The 21,801-nt window shown below is 39.1% G+C and overlaps 2 protein-coding genes across 6 annotated transcripts in view; one reads left to right on the forward strand and one right to left on the reverse strand.

Moving 5' to 3' along the window:
* Window positions 1-46: 46 nt before the first annotated feature.
* On the reverse strand, window positions 47-21,649 carry GGNBP2 (gametogenetin binding protein 2). 5 transcript variants are annotated; one of them, XM_050929329.1, is made up of 10 exons: window positions 21,567-21,649; window positions 20,029-20,153; window positions 14,577-14,657; window positions 12,543-12,796; window positions 11,613-11,711; window positions 6,782-6,895; window positions 4,457-4,666; window positions 3,172-3,346; window positions 1,248-1,442; window positions 47-279 (listed from the first exon to the last, which is right to left on the reverse strand). In XM_050929329.1, the coding sequence occupies exons 2-10, from the start codon at window positions 20,119-20,121 to the stop codon at window positions 82-84; spliced, it is 1,419 nt and encodes a 472-aa protein (XP_050785286.1). In that variant the 5' UTR covers window positions 20,122-20,153; window positions 21,567-21,649; the 3' UTR covers window positions 47-81. The 5 variants fall into 5 exon arrangements, with proteins under 5 accessions (XP_050785286.1, XP_050785287.1, XP_050785288.1 ...); XM_050929330.1 differs by lacking the exon at window positions 21,567-21,649 and adding an exon at window positions 21,439-21,514; XM_050929331.1 differs by lacking the exon at window positions 21,567-21,649 and adding an exon at window positions 21,379-21,474.
* The window catches only part of MYO19 (myosin XIX), a 43,350-nt gene continuing 43,098 nt past the window's right edge, over window positions 21,550-21,801 (forward strand). The window contains exon 1 of the mRNA XM_050929308.1: window positions 21,550-21,638. The gene's annotated coding sequence lies outside the window, so the exon portion shown is untranslated. The remainder of the gene's footprint in view (window positions 21,639-21,801) is intronic.

Here is a 21,801-nt window from a genome sequence, read left to right on the forward strand (position 1 = left end):
TTTTAATTTATATTCTCTTACTACTTCCAACTGTTTTTTTTTTAAAAGAGAGTATCTGAAAATATCTTCCCTCACTCTACATCAAATGTTTTCAGAACAAACAGTTATGAAAAATAAGTTAAACATACCTTTCTTTATTTTAGGTGAACCCAAAAGAGTGCCACTACTAGGACAGGTACATGAAGTGCTTTCATTGGTAACAATTACTTCTACACAACTGCTAGTATCTTCTGTACTACCACAGGCTTTGCAACTATTGTCCGTGAAGTCTGAGTTTTCCTTAAAATAAAACCAAGAGAGGTATGCAAGTGTTAAAACAGTCAGCTGATAACATTAGTCTATTGCTGCTTTCTTTAAATCTCTAGAAAGGATAGTCCTAACACAAGAGAAACTACTGTTATCAAATAAGGCTGTTAAATATCATGTCGCTTGTATCACTTGAAAAAGCAAAATATCAACCTTAAATAAGATACATCCTTTCTTTCCCAGAATGTGGCCATAGAGAACCCTGTTTCCATCAATTCAAAGCACTTAATTCAATAATAGGTAAGTTTACTGATAGCTAGATTCAGCAACACAGGTCTTGAAGCCAATGTAAGGAAGAGTACTTTATGGTATGGCTACACTGCAATTAAACACCTGTGGCTGGCCTATGTCAGCTGACTTGGGATTGCAGGGCTTGGGCTGCAGGGCTGTAAAACTATAGTCTGTGGGCTGGGGTCCCAGTGCTTGGGCTTGAGCACGAGCCCAAACATCTACACCACAATTTTACAGTTCCTCAGCCAAAGCCCTGCAAGCTCAGGTCAGCAGACATGAGCCAGCTGCAAGTGTTTACTTGCAGTGTAGCCATATCCTTAGTTTCCTTATAAAAGACCATCATTGGTGGTACTTGTCTTTGAAAAGCATGCAAATCCAGTGTTCTCTTCAGTTAAAAAAAAAAAAAAAAAAAAAAAAAAAAGGATAAATCACTTATTACTCATTCAAATAACCAGCTAGATCAAGTAATTCTACAAATCATAGTTCTTATTTGAAAACTAGACTAGTTTTTCCCTTCTTGTAAAGGAATAAAGATGTATCATGTTTCCTTAGAGACATGCTTAAAAAAAAAGTTAGCCCCCATCAATAAAAAATAATAATAAAAAAAGACCACTGTAGAGTCCAACAATGTGACGAACAAGAGAACACAGAGTGTTAACTCAAAATTCAATAGCAACAAACTGTTAAACCAGTCAATCAGCAATATTTACCTTCGCCTGACTTATCTCTCTCTCTTCTGTTGCCTGTAAGGGAGCAGGAATCTCACACACACATTTATTTTTCCGCCTATTCTTCCGTTTTTGGCGCTTCTTCTCTTGTTTAAGTTCTCGTACTCTTTCCTCTTCTGAAAACTCTTCACAGAGTTGTTCCAATCGACTAATACCCTGCACTTTTTCCACAGCCATCTGGTAATAAAATTCAAAACCTGCTTAAAGGAGTTAAATCTAAACTCTAGCTTCTCCATTTATAAAACAGAAAGGGCAGTAAAAAGGGTATACTGGTAAGTCGTTTGTTCAAAGTACCTTTGAGTCAATCATAGCACTATCACTCTCAATGCTTAAGGAAAATTGTCAGTTCAAATGTGGCCCCAAATTTAGATTTTTGGAAAGGATGCTCCTATAAGACTTATGAATAAAAATGCATCAATTTAATATTTAATTATTTCAAGAAATGTAAGTGGAAAGATTTCATGATCTTAGCTTTGCAGCACTGAAAACAAAGATTAGTGAAACAGATTTGTGAATTTTCCTTATCCAAAGTGAAAAGTGAAAGAGTAAAGCAAGAAAATTGATTTGGAAAGTGTTCTGTTTAAATAATTATGGTACTATTGCAACACAGATAAAAATGTGGTAGTATTCTCATGAGTACAGCTGCCTAGAGCATCAGCAAGATGAGAAATCTAAACCTTTAAAAAACATCAGAATCTTCCATAATATATTAGAGTTAAGAACATCCCAGTAATGGGAACTTAGACAAGCATAACTCCCAATGTGGAAACTCATCTTGGAATAGAATAAAAGTGGTTTTTCCTGGTTAAGCTTAAACCACTTCCAAACACAAGCTTTGGGGAGTTATATCAGTCTCACTATAATGGTTTATATTTACATTCTATCTTGTACTGGTATAACCTGCCCTTGAAGACAGGCCCTTTGGAAAAAAAAAAACAAAAACAATCACAGGAGGATTTAATTTTCAACAGTGTATTTTAACATATGGGGGCGGGGGGGGGGGTTTAGGTTTTTAAGTGAAAAACCACAAAACCTGTCACGTTAAGACTACAAATCAGGCTTCCCTATAGCTGTGATTTTTAAAGCAGCTCCCTCAACAGGGAATTGGAAATGCAAGGTACTAGTAATCTAGAGCCACATCTACAGCAACAACAAAAAATTCTTACAAAATGCTTTGTAAGACCATAAAGTGGGAATAAGTTGAGCCTTAATCTGGTTATAACTTCACCCAATGGGGATTTTATCTTTTTTTCCTTTAACTTGACACTTACAAGTTAAAGATTTTGGACACAGAACAGTCATTATGAAAAGGAACCAGCATAAAAGAAAAACCACATAATATATAAGATGGGGAAGATATAACTATTCCAATAAAAATACTGGAATTTTAGTGTCAAAGGCACTGAAGGATGCATGAGATCGTGAGTGAGTGAATGAATGTTAAAAAGACACTCAGATAAGGTTCTGCCCCAAATTTAGGTACTGTAGGTTTCTACCCTCCTCCCACCAAGCCCTTAGACATTTCCAGTGAACACAGTTTAGTTTGAATTTAGGCATTTTGCTATAGCATTTGTAATTCAAAGGCTACCCCATCCTTTCAATTGTTTACCACAGTTAAAACTAAATAAGGTAACCTTATTACAGCTAAAACCTGTAGCGTAGAGAAGATTTTACTATGTCCCTGTGACCCAGTTCACTGTAGTGAGTCCAGTGTACAGCAGCACTGGACTGGAAAGTAAAATAATGGTTGTGTCTCTCTCCCATTGTCCAAGCTGTATTTCATGTCAGAATGAAAACTATCATAAATGATAAAGAATTAGATAATTTTTGTAAGTTAATAGTTAACGTAAAAAACCTTTAGTTTAACTGCTCAGTTATAAGGCTTTAAATAGCCACCCATTTTTACCTCAAAACTCTTGCGTAAAGCATCAACACCAAGGTAAAAAAGCATCTGCCATGTTTGCTCTTCGGCCCGTAGCTTTTGCCAGATTCGGTGTAGTCTTTCATAAAGATGAATGCCCAGGCAGGTCAAAACCTCTTCTTGGGCTATGTCTATTGTCTTAGCATGCCTTTCCCTTCGTCTGGAACAAGATTATACTGAGTTGGTTTGGAATATTATGAACGTAGAGATATGCACAGTATTAAACTATTCCTTTCATTAAGAAAGTCAACAGAAATCTCTTTACTGTACATTTAAGGCAGCTGAACATGAACATTTCTATAGAACAATCTGAAGAGACATTTGCATAATCACAGTAATGATTGTATAAGTTCTACTGTGCTGCATGCAAATGCAAAATAGAAGGGACCAGAACAAAAATCTGAAGCTGCATCAATCGCTCTCATGACATGTTCATCTGTGCACAGCACCTTAGGGCTACATTGCCTTTTCCATTCTGTGGCTTTTGAGGGGCGTTCTCACCAGTACATGATTTCTACTGGTGGAGGGATATTGCAAGAGTTTTATCATCATTCTGAATATCAGTAGGGCACAGTTAAGCATTTGATTTTCCAGGATTTAATCATTTATCTAGTTTATAGTCTAGTGAGAATGTTAGCTGCACCTTTAAGAGAGACAAAGTAGGAAACAAAATGTTTATGATGGGGAATGCGAGTTTACAAATTACCTACCTTGCAATAAAGCAACTGTATCCCAGTACCAGTTTATAAACCGTTATTAAGAACAAGTATTTGGAACAGGATTCTTCCACTTTTCTCACAACAGTGAAGAAAAGTCTAAGTTATTCAATTTCAGAACTATATTACCAATGGAAGATATTAGGGCAGTAACTGAAAAATGTACAGTGGCTAAAATAATCTTTAAGTTATGGATTTTATATATAAATTACTCAGTTAAAAAAAAATCTTTCACTCAGGATTCCCTTTCTATTTCACATACCTTGAACACCTCAATGGGAAAGCAAGGCAGCCCTAACAAGTGAACAAAATTAATTTCAAGGCATTTAACAATTTCTTACAATTTTGCTTGTAGATTTCAATTAGCCAAGAGATTAATGAAATGTTCACTGCTTTGAAACATGATCATGAAGGTATACATCAAATACAAATGGTTACATCTAAAAATCCATTAGGCAGCAGAGGCAGAAAATATCAATCACTCTTGCAACATATGTTCAGAAATAAAATAAAGAAGCAAAGCGCTAGATAGCCCATTCTAGCAAATTACATACTCATACCCTCCTGCGAACTCTGGTTCAGCTCGACCCAAGAGATGTGCAATGAAGTCTGTTTCACAGCATACGTGTATATGACGTTCATGTGGACAACAACGCAAACCCTCATAAAGTGCAGCACAATAGCCCTTTTCTTTGCTGCAGTCTAGTTCACCTATAAGAATATTGTATGCCCGGAGCACTTTATTTTTGCAGTCAGTGCAAAACCTATATTAAAATTAAAAAAAATAGAGTATTCTTATTGAAGTAGCAGTTTAAAAGAGTTTAATACAATCATAAGAGTCATTTAGGAATAACACAGTGCATATTACATTTATTAAAACTAGACCACTCTAAGTTAAGATATTCCAAACTAAAAAAGTCAGAGACTTACATGGATAACATCCAAAGTATATAATACATCTTACAATATAATGAAGTTGTTAATATGACCTTTCGTACTTGAGGGCATAAACCAACCACTAACTGGTAGCATTAAGAAGAAACTTCCTCTATGGACAGATAATTCCATATTGTCTATTACTGAGATTCCTGCAAAATGCTGGACGAGATGATTCACTGGTCTAAACCAGCACAATTCCTGTACCTTTAAAATTCTTTGTCCAACTATGGCACAATGTAAGTGACTTTGTAAGGGGACTTCAGAATAATTTAAGTAACTACAGTGAAAAATGGAAGACATCAAAGAGTACATTCTTATCTGGTATCTGCTGTGTAAGATCAGCATTTCCACTATAAACTACTTTAGTGCCTTAGATTTTACTATAGCTAAGTGTACATATTAAACAAATAAAGTGTGTGCAAGTAGCTGCACAAGATGTGTACTTATACAAGGTAGTTACTTCACCTTAAGTGTGTCATAAAACAGTGCTCTAAGGGCTTTCAACCCTTGTGAAATGCATTCTTCACTTTTCTAAAAGTGCTAAATCTAAAAAAATGCAACCAAGCTTAAGAAAACTATTTTAAGAGTAGTAATATTTGACATTCAAGGTTTTAATTATTCAAATGACTGACTACTATTTAAAAAATTCTATACTCTAAACTCAATGTGCTCCTAATTTAGTTTTAAATTCTGAAAAGTTGCATGCTTACTTATGTCAACTGTAGATGTATACGTTAAAGTGCAGAAATTGCACATTTAGGAAAGAATTCCTTTATATATTTTTCTAATACTTTATAAAAAGTGTAATATGCTAAAGTGTAAGGACCTAAAATGTCAAACAAGACTGGAAATACTGGTTTTTATTAACTTAATGTAAAAAACATAAGCATATTTTGATTGTTAAATATGGCTGATTTTTACCTGCTCTTTTAAAAGTATAACAGGAAACAGTATTGAGAAACTTTTACCATTATTTTGTTTTAATGGAACTCAATCTAGAAAGTTAAAACAATGGTCTGAAGTTCTATCCAGGGATTGCCTTGTTACTACATTTTATTAAATTGTGAGACTAAGTTACAAGAGCGATTTAAAAAGGTCAACCTTAGCACATTAATGTAGCCATTGTAACGAATCTAATATTCTCTCAGGTCAAGAAATAGTTTTGGAACTACTGCTCAATCAAACTAGGAGAGTGATAGCTCAATGGTTTGAGCACTGGCCTGCTAAACCCAGGGCTGTGAGCTCAATCCTTAAGGGGGCTATGTAGGGATCTGGGGCAAAAAATCTGTCAGGGACAGTACTTGGTCCCACTGTGAAGGCAAGGGACTGGACTCCGTGACCTTTCAAGGTCCTTTCCAGCTCTACGAGATAGGTAAAACTCCATATAATAAACTCAATAAAAAAGGGTACAGGGTGTAAACACGTGGAGTTTGATTCTTAAATGATCTCCTGAGAATAGCCTACATCAAATCAAATGCTGATGCCTCAGATGAGTTAACTGCCTCTAATATTTTTCTAACAGCTGCCACATGATATAGTTTAATAGTTGCAAATAAAACTTCCACAATCTTTATTAACTGGGAAAAGAGAATGCCATTTCATACCTCAAGTGACTATGTAGCTAGAATTACAATACAAGTTACAGTATTGTACTAGCTAAAAATCATAAATGAAAAGTAAGCTAAGGCTTGATCTTAGGGTTCTACATTTCTCCTGCTATGACTGATTATTACTATCAAACAACCAAAGAGTACATCTTGTTTTTGGTGTCTCACCAACTATTGCAGAACTCTGCAAAATTGTCAGAGCTTAACAAAGACCTTTTCAATTTACCCTTAACTTCAAACTGTATTCTTTATATACCTTGTTGAGAGAGAGAGAGAGAATCCCCAGTATGTACGGTATAAAGTGTAAAGAACATTTTAATTTCCTTATCTTACCTGTGTTTCCGCAGATATGTTTCTAATGTTTCTAAAAGACAACTAGAATCAATTAAAACTACTTCATCCCTGCATTCTTGGGACATGAGTTCCCACACATCCATCCAACAACCCCTGCAGAAAGAAACATAACATACCGATTAAAAACAAAACCTGCACATTAGTTTCTTTTGAGAGAGGGAGAAAGGAAAACAGTAGTGCTATTTTTTTTTTTTAATTATTTTACCTGGCAGCTCCCTGGAAAGGTCCATAGTGGAAAGTGATCCTACATTTGCTCTCCTTTCTGTTGTCTTCACTATTTTTCTTATCTGCACCTAATTTCTCTGTACTGATAGTGCTATTGCTCCCTTCACTGTAGCACAGTATTAAAAAAAATTACAGCTATATAATGTCTAGAGTAATCTAAAATGTTTTCCTGAAACATGCTATCAAAATCCTACAGTTCACTAATTTAGTTTGAATCCTATATATTTCAAGATACAGGAGAGCATTGCAACTCACAGAAAAGCTATTCTTCCATAAAATTAGTGACAAGAATATCAAATGGAATTTGTTTTCTGCAAGACTCATGATCTCTATGACAAGTTGTAGGTAACATTCCCCCCCCACACCTCCCTGAGTACCACTTTTGAAGTACAGTATCTATAAATTTTTATTTCCACAGCAAACTGATATTTAGTTTGCAATCTGAAATTAAGACATGCTTAACATCATCATCATCAACTATTTCAAGTTCAAAGCTAAAACACCATATTTCAGATATCTTTAACAGCTTACATTTGCTGAAATAGTCAGCAGTTGTATGGCAGAGAACAAATAATTCACTTTTACTCAAGGGCTTGCTGACTCTTGGAAGTTTACCAAAATAGCTATTTGGGAACAATTACTCTGGAAATTTTATTTCTGTATAAATTCCAGCATTAATACTCTTATGTACAAAAAGGATTAATCTAAATCAGAAAAGGACGTGCTTATTCCAGAATAAGGGTAAGAGCAGCTATGCCGCTCTAATGCGGACACTCACAACAACGGAAAGGATTTTTGGTCACTGTAGTAAAATCCACCTTGTTGAGAGGCGGTAACTATGTCAACCGAAAAATTCTTCCATCAATGTGGGACAACCTAACTATGCTGCACAAGGAGTGAATTTTTTTCATAGCCCTAAGAGATACGGCTAGGTCCACCTAAGTTTTAGGTGTCCACACTGGGGCTTTAGTCAAAAGTAACTATTTCAGAACAGTTCTTTTGATAAATTTCTAAGTATAAATAATCCTTAAGACTGGAAGAGAAATCCAAGTTATCTTCTGTGCCCCAAAGGGAATGCAGTAATGATATGCCTTTTACAATTCAATACATGGTATGACTACAGGCTCCTAACTACTTGTCAGCCAATAACCACACTAGTGGACTACTTGTAATTACAACTACAAATTTAGTATGTTATTGAAAACTAATTAAAACTCCTAGTTCAATCATATATAATATGCATCATGCAAAGCTGTGATTATCTTATTTAAAAGCAAGGCTTCTTGCAAAGGAAAAATAAAATCAGTCAGAAGTTACTTTAAAGATCATTCACAACTATTTATTCTTGGAGAGACACGTACATTCTATCCCACCTCCTCAGTTAGGCTATTAATACATTTGCCTTCATTCAGAACTGCAGATTTAGTTGGTTTGACAGCAATATTGCTAGTACCTGATGATTTCTGCACTATATAAATAGTATAAGTAATACTATACTGAGCAGTATATTTTAAGAGACCTGCAAGCTATGCAATTTAAACAGCCTACACAGGTTGTCTACATAAAGCATTATCTGACAGAGCGGGGAGCCTCAATTTGCATACTATGGATATGTAGGGATATATAAATAAATAAATGCAAGTTTAGAGCGCTAAGGCAAAATTTTAATTACGTTCACGTATGAACCATTCTGTTTCATAATCCTCTTTGGTCTGACGCACCCTGAGAATAAGACATATATTCGTTTATTGGAGAAAAAGCTGCTTTTGAGGATTCATCTGATAGAAATCAATGTGCAAAAGAGTCAAGTTGTTTTCATATTCCCTTGGATTTGCTATATTATTCTAGCTTCTATACCTCTGCTTATGCAACAAAATAGTATGTACTACCAGTTATATTTCTCTTTATTGAAATATTTAATCTGGTCAGAGATGGAACTAATGACTAGCTACTATTATCTCAAGTTCAGGACATACGGAGTCAGAAAAACAAAAACAAAAACAAAACAAAAAAAAATTTTATTTCCCTTCTCCTATTCAGCCTCAGAGAATGAGCATAATAAATGAAAGACAAGGTCTTTAATGATAACTACAAGGTTCCAATACATTCCAATGAGGGATAACATTCTCATAGACTTTATAAGGGCACAAGGGACCATCATGATCATGTAGTCTGACCTCCTGCATATTGCAAGCCCCAGAACCTCACTCGACCCACTACTGTAACAGGCCCGTAACCTCTGGGTGAGTTAGTGAAATCCTCAAATCATGATCTAGACTTCAAGTTACAAAGAGTCTACTATTTACTCTTAGTTCAAACAAGCAAGCTTCCAAACTGTAAAGGAAGACCAAAAAAAAAAAAAAAAAAAAAAAAAAAGGTCGCTGCCAGTCTTAGAGAAAATTCCTTCCTGACCTCAAATAGGATCAGTTAGTTGACAGAAATATAAACAATCACTTTAGCTCAGATTTTCACGACAGTAGAAAATTATCAGAATGTTCTGTACAACAGTTAACTATTTGCATATATAAAGACTTATTTAACATTTAATTTATAGTAGTGCATAGATTCCAGTAAGTCTGGGACCACATTATGTAAATCCTTTAAGAATAAGAAAGGACAGTCCTGGTTTCAAAGAGCTTATGGAGCTATTTCTAGGAAAGACCTGGTGCCATAAACAGATAGTTAAGGGTTAATAGAACAAGAGTACTTCATGTCTCTTTTGCCTGTAAAGGGTTAACAAGTTCAGTGAGCCTGGCTGTCACCTGACCAGAGGACCAGTCAGGGAACAGGATACTTTCAAATCTTGACGGAGGGAAGTCTGTGTGTGTGTGCTGTTAGTTTTTGGTTGTTCACTCTGGGGGCTCAGAGGGCCCAGACGTACAATCAGGTTTCTCGCCAATCTCTTTGATACAGTCTCTTATATGTCCAGAATAGTGAGTACTAGGTAGATAAGGCGAGTTAGGCTTATGTTTGTTTTCTTTATTTGCAAATGTGTATTTGGCTGGAAGGAGTTCAAATTTGTATTTTGCTGAAAGGATTTTAATTTGTACTTATATACTTAGACTGGGAGGGCATTCCCAGTGTCTATAGCTAAAAGACCCTGTAACATATTCCATCTTAAATTTACAAAGATAATTTTTACTGTTTTTCCTTCTTTAATTAAAAGCTTTTCTTGTTTAAGAACCTGATTGCTTTTTTTTTAATTCTCCTGTGAGATCCCAGGGGACTTGGTCTGGATCCACCAGGGAATTGGTGGGGAGAAAGGAGGGAAGGGGGAGAGAAAGGTTAATTTTCTCTCTGTGTTAGGATTACTCTCTCTCTCAGGGAGAGTCTGGGAGGGGGAAAGAGAAGGAGGGGGGAAGGTGAATTTTCCTCTCTGTTTTAAGATTCAAGGAGTTTCAATCACAGTAATCTTCCAGGGTAACCCAGGGAGGGGAAGGCTGGGAGAGGCAATGGTGAGGGAAAGGGTTTACTTTCCTTGTGTTAAGATCTTGGGGGTCCCCGGGCAAGGTTTTGGGGGGACAAGAGTGTACCAGGCACTGAAATTCCTGGTTGGTGGCAGCGCTACAAGTACTGAGCTGGTAATTGAGCTTAGAGGAATTCATGCTGGTACCCCATCTTTTGGACGCTAAGGTTCAGAGTGGGGAATTATACCATGACACCTGGTAAAAGAGGGGATTTCCCTCACAATTACGCAATTTTGTGTGAGAACAAAAAAGTGACCCCCCCCCCCCTCCCCAATCCAAAAACAAAATCAGCAAAAAATTATTTGTCAAATTAAAAAATGTTGACCATTATGTTTATGTTGTTAGCTTGAAACAATATTTCATATCACTAGGTTTAAGATGTACATGCATTGGTTGGAGTGGTTAAGTGGACTGGATAAGTGAACATATCAGGATTTTAAATTAACATTGAGCTAACAGAATGAGGTTCACAACATTGTACAATTGTTTCAGTTTGACAGCAGATTGAAAAACCCCCAGTAAATTGGCTTGCAAGCATAACAGTAATAGTGTAATAAGAGAGCCACAAGTTTCACTGTTTAAGTGAAAGACAGACTTTGCTCTATTCTCCGCAAGTGTTCACCTGAGCTGGCTTTCCAACCATATTTAAGAACAGCTGCACACTTTAATTTAGCTCCATCCACAATGCTATACAGGTTTTAAAAATATATATGTGCTTTAAAAAAAAATATGGTTTGAAAGCGAATATAGATGGGGCCAAACCTGGTCATAAAACAAGTCTTCAAATCAGATTTTCCTGGTGAAGATCTCTACTCTCAAAGTTCACAGACATGAAGTTACAGCAGTGGAATACAAACTTCAAAATAGTTTTATAGCTATAAAATTTTGCTTTTGCTAGGCTGCTAAAAGGGTTTTAGACCTAAGCATGCAGTTCCATACTGCATATTGCTGGTCCCTCACTTCTCTGCCTACAAAATTCAGATAAACCTATAGAATTTTCAGTATCTCTTCATGATAACAAACTGGGGAAAAAATACTCATCTATAATTCCGTTCTTTGAACATTTTAGATTTTAAGGTATCACACAGACATAGTATCCAAGTTTTTTTTAAACTTACCCCAAAGGCTTTGGCTTGTGCGTGTCTAGGGAGTGCAATTGACATCTCTTGTTCTTCTTACTTTTTGGAATTGCATCTATCATATCGTTTAATTTGGACCTATGTAGACATTTCAGAAACTACTTTTAAAATTGAAGTTACAATTTTGCAAACAAATCCTTACAGGATTATCCAACAAAAATTAAATGAAGACAGCCTGTTACAAACACTATCAGAGATACAAATACTGTTCCACTCTTATTAAATCTAAGCTTTTCTTCTTCCTGCTTTCATTATCACCTTTGCCTATATAATGTTTCAGGCAAAGGAAAGGAGGGCAGTAGGCATTTTCCCAATCAACCATTCTAGCACGCAATATGAACCATAGTCCAATATGCCATCCAGACACAACTATGCCTTTACTGATACTAGACACAGAAGAGGCTTTGTTTTCTAAGTCCAACCTTTCCTACCCTAAAGGATTCCTTCCCCTCACCCCACCTGCAAACTTATACTGTGGAATAAGATCACAAGAAAATATCATTTGTTTTAATGTTTACAATCTAGAGAAAAAGGAAAATCCTGTTCTACTGCAAACACTCTTCCTCTAGACATGCCAACAGAAGTCACATATGGCCATTTGGAAGCTACTGGCTAAGAATCTTAATTTTAATCCTGAATGCTTTTTGCAATTGGAAAGAGCAACAAATTCAACTGGTCATCTGAAAGATCATCAAGTTTAAACTTTAACAGATCACACAATTTCTAGTTCAGCTTGCTTTCAAGTTAATTAGTATCTGATCACAGTGTCAATAATACATTTGTGTCTGTACCAAGAAAACTTGGCAAAACTTACAGGCAGAAGTTAGCTTATTTCTTTCAGAAAGGGGCATGGAAAGAATAAGCTGAGTGACTGCATTTTGATGTATCACACTAAGTAGTTTAACTTACCCATGCACATAAAATAGAGTATAAAGCTTCTTTGCATCAGTCATACAGCTTCGAGTTACAGAAAGGACCCCCTTTTGCCCTACCATAAGGGGCTCAAGTGCTGGATTTCCAGACTCAACAAGCTGGGAAAACAGACGTTCCACACTACGACGACAGCCAACACATGGGACAAGCTGAGAAAGTGCACTCAAGACTTCACGCGATGTCACCATCATGGCAATATTTAGATCCTGCTGTTTAAGCATACTATGTCGCTGAGAGAGAGAAAGAGATGCAATGATTTAAGATTTCTAAAGGGTTGGTTTTTAAGTTATTATAGAATTCTAGACTTTCATAGTTTTCTCCTTTCAAATTACCTTAGTGTATATTGGCTGCAGCCCCAAAATTTCAGGTCACCAGCTCACTACTGGCAAGTTAAATATCCTTTTTATTTAATTTATTTTGGGGGGGGGGAGGGGAAAGAAAGAGAAAAGCCTGGAGCAACACGTGACTAGAAGCATGCCTTTTATTGTCATAAATGCAACTTCTGTCACCAACAGCACTGCTTTAAGTTTTATGGCCCAGCCTTGGAAAAGATAAGGAGGCAATTCCCCTCCAGCCCCCCTCCCCACATCTTTTTGCCAAGAGATGTTGCTACAGAGGAGAACTCACATCTTCACCCAGCCTTATTTCCAAAGGGAAAGACCCATTCCTCCATAAAAAGTATTGGGGGATGGGGAAGAGGAAGAAATCTGGACTGGCAAAAGCTCTGTCTCATTGTGGACGAATAGATCAGCCTGAGGCTTGCAAGACAACTTTAAACCAACAAGTTGTCATTTACTACTTGACCTCCTAGTATTTACACTGAAAGAATGTACATTAGTTTTGAACCATGCAGGTATTCTCTGGTCTCTTAAGCTATGGCAAGTGATTTTCATTTATGGTGAAAGTGTTGCGATTTGAAGTCTTTCGACTAAGAATTCAGGACACACTTAAGGGGTTTTTTTTTTCTTGAAAGCTACATGCAATTTCATATTAAAAAGCCAATAACTTAAACACAGTGAAACTAACCATACAAACAGATATCAAAGCACAAGTGTGTGTGTGTGTGTCAGGGGGTGAATGAGGGGAAGAAGTTATATTACTAATCTTATATTACCTGAAACCAACGTAAAAAATGCAGGCATCTAGAAGTCTTTAAAGGAATACCAACATAAAAATAATCACCAAAATGTCAGAGCAACAGTCTAGCAGTGATGATGCTATGCCGCAACTCTTCTCTTTCCAATACTTGACTAACAGTGGCAGAAACAGTGGCAGAAACAGTGCAATTATCCTGCACAGAAATGCTTTACATGCTGTATCTGTGTCAGAAATACCACTGTTAAAATTAAAGTACAATACTGCAAGAAGCTACTTTGTCTACTGCTGACAACCCCAGCCTAAAGAAGATAGAATAAAAAGGGAGAGACAGGATATCCCTCCCCCTACAAAAAGCCAACTTTGTTAACAGTTTTCCACACCAAAAATTGTCAGAACCACAAATTTGGTTTTTAGAATCCCACTAGCAACCATACTATGAAATAGTGCATTCCCTCTGACTTGGACCTAGCTGCAGGAATCTGATGTTCAGAAGTGACAAATTATATTTTAATTGAATAAACAGATTAGCAGCATCCTGAAACCAAATAATGGATTAAAATAGAATTAGGAATCACAGTTTCTGTAAAGTATTATATACAAATACACACTGACAACCAGATGCCACCTTCCTAAAAGTTTTGTTTTAAATAACATGTTACTTCATCTTTGGAAAGAACAGCGTGTACATAAAGGAGCAACAATTGCAATGGGACAAAAGTGTAATGTATCCAGTGTCTTTTGGTGCTAGTGCCTGAGAGGCATTTCACTGCATACCAAGCTAGCAATGTACTTTATCAACACGGTGACTGATACACCTTTGAAGAAATAAGTACCATAAAGCAAGTAACCAGAGAAAGTAAATCTGGCAAATGGATTGTTTAAACTGACAGGAAGTTAAGGATTGTGTCTTACCTGAATGAACTGTTTTAATTGTGCACCATTATTCTGATGTCCATCAAGGTTTAGCACATTATCAGGAAATTCCATCACCATCTAAAGAAAAAAAAACACTCTCTCAGAACACAAAAACTCAAACATAATCCAGACCTGACTTTATTCTACTTCCTTTTTAAAAAATGCATGTATGGTTGCCTGTTGAATCCTCATTCTTCTCACATTACAATACTGGAAGCTTTAAATATAAGAGTACTCCATACAAAGGTATCAGAACAGTCAGCAAAGCATTCAACTTTGTCTTGCTGCTCTAGAAGGTATTTTAGAACATGTGCTTTTCTAAAACATTTCTTTAGGAAGTGGCAACAATCATTAGGTTAGACAGCAATATTTACGTTACTAATATGATCTACAACAGTGGTTCTCATCCAGGAGTCTGGGGTCTCCTGGGGAGCCGTGAGCAGCTTTCAGGGGGTCCGCCAAGCAGGGCCAGTGTTAGACTTGCTGGGGCCCAGGGCACAAAGCTGAAGCCCCACCACACGGGGCGGAAGTCCAGGGCTATCTGCCATCTGAGACTGGAGCCAAACTTAGCTTCGAGGGCATGGGGCCCCAGGAAATTGCCCTGCTTGCTACCTGCTAATGCCAGCTCTAGCTTTTATATGCAGAAAACCAGTTGTTGTGGCAGAGGTGGACCATGGAGTTTTTATAGGGGGTTTGGGGGCTGGCTCAGAAAGAAAAAGGTTGAGAACCCCAATCTACAATACTTGAAACAGTGCTTCAATTAAAAAAACCAAACAAATTATTGCAAGGCATTATATTAAGTGATCCAATAGATCAGGGCAAAGGTGGCACGCAAGCTGATTTTCAGTGCGCACACACTACCCGGGTCCTGCCCACCGGTCTGTGGGGCTCTGCATTTTAAATGAAGCTTCTTAAACATTTTAAAAGCCTTATTTACTTTACATACAATAGTTTTGTTATATATTATAGACTTATAGAAAGAGACCTTCTGAAAATGTTGAAGTGTATTACTAGCACGCAAAACCTTAAATTAGAGTGAATAAATGAAGACTCAGCACACCAGTTCTGAAAGGTTGCCAACCCCTGCAGTAGATCAACTACAGAAAAAAAAAAAAAAAATGGAAGCACATGTATGACAGTTTAATCACTTCACAGTCTATTCTTGCAAAGTATCAATTTTAAGAACATATTAATTTAACAAGGTTTTCCAAAGGCATTTACATTGCTTTGAATGACTGTAGCTGCAATTCTCAAGTGGTTCAAAGCAAGATGTTAAACTCACAGAGCTATGTGATAATTGGTACAATATTTCATACTATTTCTTGCCTAATTACTTACCGTGCAGCATGGAAGCCAAAAGCTGGAAAAATAAGGTGATGTGGTATTCACTTATGGTGCCATTTGCTAACGGAGAGCCAAACAACACTACTGTTGTTTAAATAATGAAAAGCACTAAAATCTATTTTGCACTCAAAAACCCAGCAAAATATCTTCTTGTTTATAAAGTGCAAGTTCCCTCAACCCAATTAGTATTATTTTAAATTTTGATATATCATGGATTGGGAGTTTCAACAGGCAATTCTGTTCCACTATTTTAACAAGGGTGCACAAATATTTTGTCTGGAACATAAAAAAATAATTTTGCCAGCTGCAGTTAAGAGAACACAAGTCTCTTCCTTTAGTATTTAAATTGCTATACCCTGCCTTCATCCCATTCCACAAGAGAGAGAGAACTGGACTCCTTCATAGGTACAATTAAGATACGTCTCTTCAAAGTTCCTCCAATGTCTATCACAGATAGCAGAGCAGATGCAGAAAACTAATCTGTTAATCTTCTGCAGGCAGTCCAAGTTTTGCATTCTTTTAATTTAAACACTATTTATTTAACAAATGTAACATATTACAATTCCACTCTTACTCTAGTAGCTTACCAAATAACTACAACTCAATTTCTTCTTATTATTACCTATGGGCTTTAATTTCACTTAACATACCAATCCAGCTAACTATAATTACTGAAAGGACTGATGCTGCAACTGGCTCCAGGTGCATGGATCATTGAGTCTTCACAGATCCCCACTAAAGTAAGTAAGGATCAGCCTGCACAGATCTCTTTATGGAATCAGGGGATGCACCAGTTCAAATTCAGTCCCAAACGTCGATTTTTTATTTAAAACAAGGATGTTTCTATCCAATGGAAACAATTTTTTAAACAAGAAACCCACTTCAGTGTTTGCATTTCAGACTGCACCATGGAGAGGGAAAGAAACACTAACTAGGAAAAAAAAAAAAAAAAAAAAAAAGTAAAGTTTGGTTAACCGATTTTCATTTTCCAATAGAGAAATGCAGAGAAGTCAAATTCAGTTTCAGTGAGCTAACGTGGGGGAAAAAAACCTGTAATTTAACAGAAATCCGTTACCATCTCTTTAAATTGGACTAGTAGTTGAACTAACACGTCAACTCTGAAAATGAAGTAGTTTGCTTCCATTTTCCTTTTCACCAACTCTTTTGCCTCTTTAATTGGCTAGAGAAGAGGGGAGCAATCTTCTGAAATCCTCATTCTATTTCTGCTTCCCCCACAAATACTGAAACCAACTCCAGAGCACTGATGTATCTCTCTTTAGAGCCAGCCAATACTGCTCTTTCAGCTAGAAAGAGATTTACTTGAATATTTGTTCTCCCAGCCTTGAAAGTACCTTTGTCGCATTCTAATATGTGCTAACATTAGAACATTAATGCTTCATTCTATTCTTTATGGGATTCTGCTTTACTACCCCTTGCCATTTTTTTTGCCCCTTCTTTGGTCCCACTTTACATGCCTTTGTGGTCCATAACACTTTGTGAGCAGCAGCACATCAACTTTTGGTGCAGGACTGGGGGTTTCCTATATTTACTATGTTTGTATAGTGCCTGACACAATGGGCCAGCCTGGTTGAGGCCTGTAGGTGCTACTGGAATATATGTAATTGTTCCCTGCACATATCCTCTGCCAGTTAATGCCACATATGATATGCAATCATGCTGCACAAAGCAATTTCCACCATCCACCTGAAACTGACAATCTTTGTCAGTGTTATCATACTTCAACTGAGAACATGCTATGTACCAGCATGTTCTGCTGCTATTAGCGAAGAAAGGCCAATACGTAATTTCTGTCTTCCACCCCGTATCAGAGGATGCCCTCCAAGGCACCTGAACAGTACAGTGAAACTGTCAAACATCAAGTCAGTTCAAGAGCTTCTGGAAGAAGTTCCATGTACAGGAGCAACAGCAACCAGAGTCAGTTCCTGAGGTACGGAAATGGAAGAGCAGATCCCCACAGTACCAAATCAAACCCATCGCCTCTAGAAAGCATATAGGGTATGTTATTTTCATAAACTGAAAAGGTATTTTAAACTTTCAGCAATTTCTCTTTATGAGAGGACAGGACACCTAAGCTAGTGCACTGTTCATTTAAGGGGGCAAAATGATATTGCATCTGTTCAGCTTCTATGCCACTTTCTCATTATTCCAAGATGATGATGTATGTTTCTACCCCATTTTAGTTCAAACACACATTTACCAATTTGGGGTCATGCTGATGCTTTGTTTCTTAAATTCTAACTGAAATTTAGTTTGCATAATGACTTACTTAAAAACATAGATGATCGAGAATCTGTAAGTTTTTGATGGATTACTACAAGCCTGTTTATATCAAATTAAAAAAAATATATCAAATAAGTGTGTTAAGTTAAAAATTAAAGCACTAGAGCTAAGCTTTGCAGAGACCTGCAGAACATGCACTACTTTTTCTTAAGTATTTGAAAAGAAAAGGGGAAAACACATCAAGGAGACCACCCAACTACTATTCCCATTACTGTTAAAGAGAAGCTTCCAGTATATGTAGAAACATGAATTTTTGTGAGACTCAATAGTGGTAATGGAATGAGAATTGGACCAATAGTAATGTCTGTAATAAGTACTGTCAGTCTCTTTATATAGAAATACCTTTCATCTAAAAGCATCAAAAAACAATTTACAGCTATATACAGGAACCTCTTCAATCACAACTGTAGCCTACCCTCGTTTAAAAGCGACAGTCTGATGGCACTGAACACCACTAACCGTTTAGGACAGGAAAAGAAAAATATTTCAGCCCACTAAAAGAAGAAGAAATTTTAGGTAAGCAAAATTTAAATTACCCAAATTGTGACTTAGCCAGGACAGCAAGACTTCCCTGGCAAGTCTGTATTTCGTTTTGGTCATTATACTTCAAAAAGACGAAGGACAAATAGAATGCTTAGAAACAGAAAAAGCCTTTCATATGAAGAGACTGAATTATTTAGCTATACAAAATACTTAGTAGCTAAAATACAGCACATCAGGTGCTCCTGTTCATGGTCTCATAATACAAGCCAGGATAATCACCGAAATAAAAAAAACAGGAATTTAACACAGATAAAAGGAAACTTTTTACACAATGCATAATTAACATATAACATCCACTGTTACCAGATATATCAAGGCCAACAACTGAACAGGATTAAAAAAGAAGAGGACACTAATATGGATGAGACTATCCACAGTTCCATTAGACTGGATAAAAATAAAATTAAGGATAAAGTTTCATGCTTCATGGCTAAGGCAAATACTAAACAGCTAGCGTTATGAAGACACTTCCTCTATAGGCACATTGTGCCACTGTTTACATTCAGTTAATTTTCTTGCACCTTCCACTGAAGCACCCAACACTAAGTCAGAGAGAGGCTCCCAAACCAGAGCCCCCCAGATTACATTCAGTTAATTTTACTGCATTCACCAGCTAGGGAAAGGAATAATTAACCACATGACTGTAGATTTTGAACATCAAAATAGAGCATTGAGAGACAGGACAACCAAACCATCAAGCAATTACAAGGAGAACTGTACAAAGGACAATGTTCTGATGCAGAACCTAAACAACATCAACGTCCCTAAATTATTTTATTTTAAATGCAAATGTATCACCAATCCACTTAATCCTTGTCACTTATTTTAAAATGTGACTTATATTTGGCCAACCTTGTTTGTTCCCTTAGTTTCATGGTTCACTAATTATATTAATCCTACATTATCTAAAGATTGCTTTGCCTTACTTTTGGGTAGGCTGAGACACATGCCTACCACTTCTTGGAAATTGGACATACATGGGCCCCAAATAAGTAAAAAGTATTTTCTGATTTTCTCATCTATATTTTTCTAAAAAAGTCTGGTGAAAAATGCATTGCTGCGTTAAGCATAAGTGACTCAAAGCATTATCAATTCCCAAAGATTATTGTATTGGGAGAACTCAAAGGAGGAGCCTAAGAGGCATGTCTAAAGAAAAAGGCCTCGCCTAAGAATTGCAACATATCGTCTACCTCTGTTGTAACTGCAAAGTGCTCAGCTAGATACACGAAGATTAGGTGTTACTTGTACAACAGACACTCACTGTAAGGGTGTCATCTATGTAGAGGGGGATCTGCCTCTTTTCGAAGGGAAATTCCTCCTCCCCGTCTCTGCAAACTGCAGCCAGCCGCGCCATCTCTGCCGTTGCTGCTTCCTCCTAGCTTCAGCCTGCAAACAGCCAAGCCCCAGAGAAGTAAATAAGAGCTCTGGTTCTACAAAACACTTTCACAAGCCGGGAAATGAGTCTGCTTTATCGGATCGCCTGATTCAACACACTAAAGTACATTAAAAATCTCAGCTTCCCAAGCACCGATACAAAAGACACCCTCTGCCCAGCCCACACCCATTTTCTGTAGTCAGGTCAGTTTCTGGGTCTGGAAGAAACGGATACGAGATGGGACTTGAGGTGTAAAGACTGGGAAATGCGACACAGCATGTGGGAGGGGGCAGTAGGACTAGGGAGGCGGCAAACCTTGACCCCCTAGTGGGGTTTAACCAAACCAGGGGGAGGCACTGTGGCTGAACGTGATGGGCATGGACAGACTTTCCAAGATCTTACTAGGACTCAACCCCCTTCCCGTGGGATCACTACGACCGAGGAGGGGGGAAGACGAATGCGCCCGGGCTGTCAACAGGCCTTAACTCTCAGCACACACCGGAGGGGGAGAGACCGGGAGGATCCGCCCACCCCTTAGTGGGGCTCAGCCCCTCCTCCGAGGCGGTCAGCACCGTGCAGAACCAGCCCGCTCCAGGCACGGGGTGTAGCTCGGGCAGCCACCCCGCCAGCGCGCTTCCCTGCGCGGCGGTTATGTAAAGAGCGGAGCGGGGGGAGGTTCCTGTCTCCTGAGCACGGACCCCCCGCTCCCCGACGGGGACCTTTCCCCTCCGCCGCCCCCCTCGGGCGCAGACCCCCGCCCCGCATCTGCGGTGGGGGGGGGATCTGCTCCCTTAACTGCCCCCAGCAGAGACCCAGCCCCCGCCAGCTCAGAGCAGCGTCGCCGCCCCGGGGCCCTGCTCCCGCCGCTTCCTCTGCATGCCGGGAACGAGGTTGCCTGCGGCCCACCCACCCGCTCGGGCAACTCCCCGGCCTGGGCGCCAATGGGGGCAGCTCAGACCGGAGCCAGCCGGCGGGCAAGGATGGGGAGCTCCCCTCCCGTCAGGCCTCCCCACTCCCCGGCCACCTTGCGCCCGCCTCCCGCAGGCCGCCCCCGTCACCCTCCGCGGGCCCCGCCAGGCCGCCCCGCTCGTCACCCGGGGGCCTTCACCGGCTCCTTAGCGAGTCCGCAGCCTTAGGCGCTGTGACCAGCCAGCGAACGGCCCAGGCCCCAGTTACAGCGTCTCCTCAGAGCCACCCCCTCCCCGCAGGCGGCGGCACCACTCCGGCCCCGCCTACCTCTCGCGAGAGACCGCGGCCCAACCTCCCCCCTCCGCCCCAGCCTCAGGAGACCCTCGCCCAGGCCTAGGCCGCCGCCTCCACCCCTGCCCGAAGGGAGACCCCGCCCTGTTACCCACGACGGGCCCAGGCTCTTCCTGCCCCGGGTGACCCGCCCAGGCCGCGCCCCGAGCCCTGCCGACCTTTACCTTCCGCCACCGCCTTCTCCTGGGCCTCCGAGCTGGGTTCGGCGTTAACCAGCGGAATGGGGAGTCTCGCAGGTGTCACAAATAACCGCAGGGCCCAGCGCCCGGCTCCCTCCGCCGCCGCGGGAAGTAGTCCGGCGGGGGCGGGAGTCAGTGCTCCGCTCTCGGGGAGGGGGGAGTGTTGGGGCTGGTGCCCGGTGCGCCGCCTGAGTGTGAGGGGACTCGGGGCAGCCCCGGG

This window comes from Gopherus flavomarginatus, chromosome 19, assembly GCF_025201925.1.
Source record: "Gopherus flavomarginatus isolate rGopFla2 chromosome 19, rGopFla2.mat.asm, whole genome shotgun sequence".
In the NCBI taxonomy this organism is placed as follows: domain Eukaryota; kingdom Metazoa; phylum Chordata; order Testudines; family Testudinidae; genus Gopherus; species Gopherus flavomarginatus.

Coding starts and splice junctions, on each gene's coding strand:
- GGNBP2 (XM_050929329.1), bottom strand. CDS start 20,121: ATGGCGCGGCTGGCTGCAGTTTGCAGAGACGGGGAGGAGGAATTTCCC. Junction 11,712..12,542: donor ACTCTATTTTATGTGCATGG/GTAAGTTAAACT, acceptor ATGTCTACATAG/GTCCAAATTAAACGATATGA. Junction 1,443..3,171: donor CTTTACGCAAGAGTTTTGAG/GTAAAAATGGGT, acceptor TTTTATTACCAG/ATGGCTGTGGAAAAAGTGCA.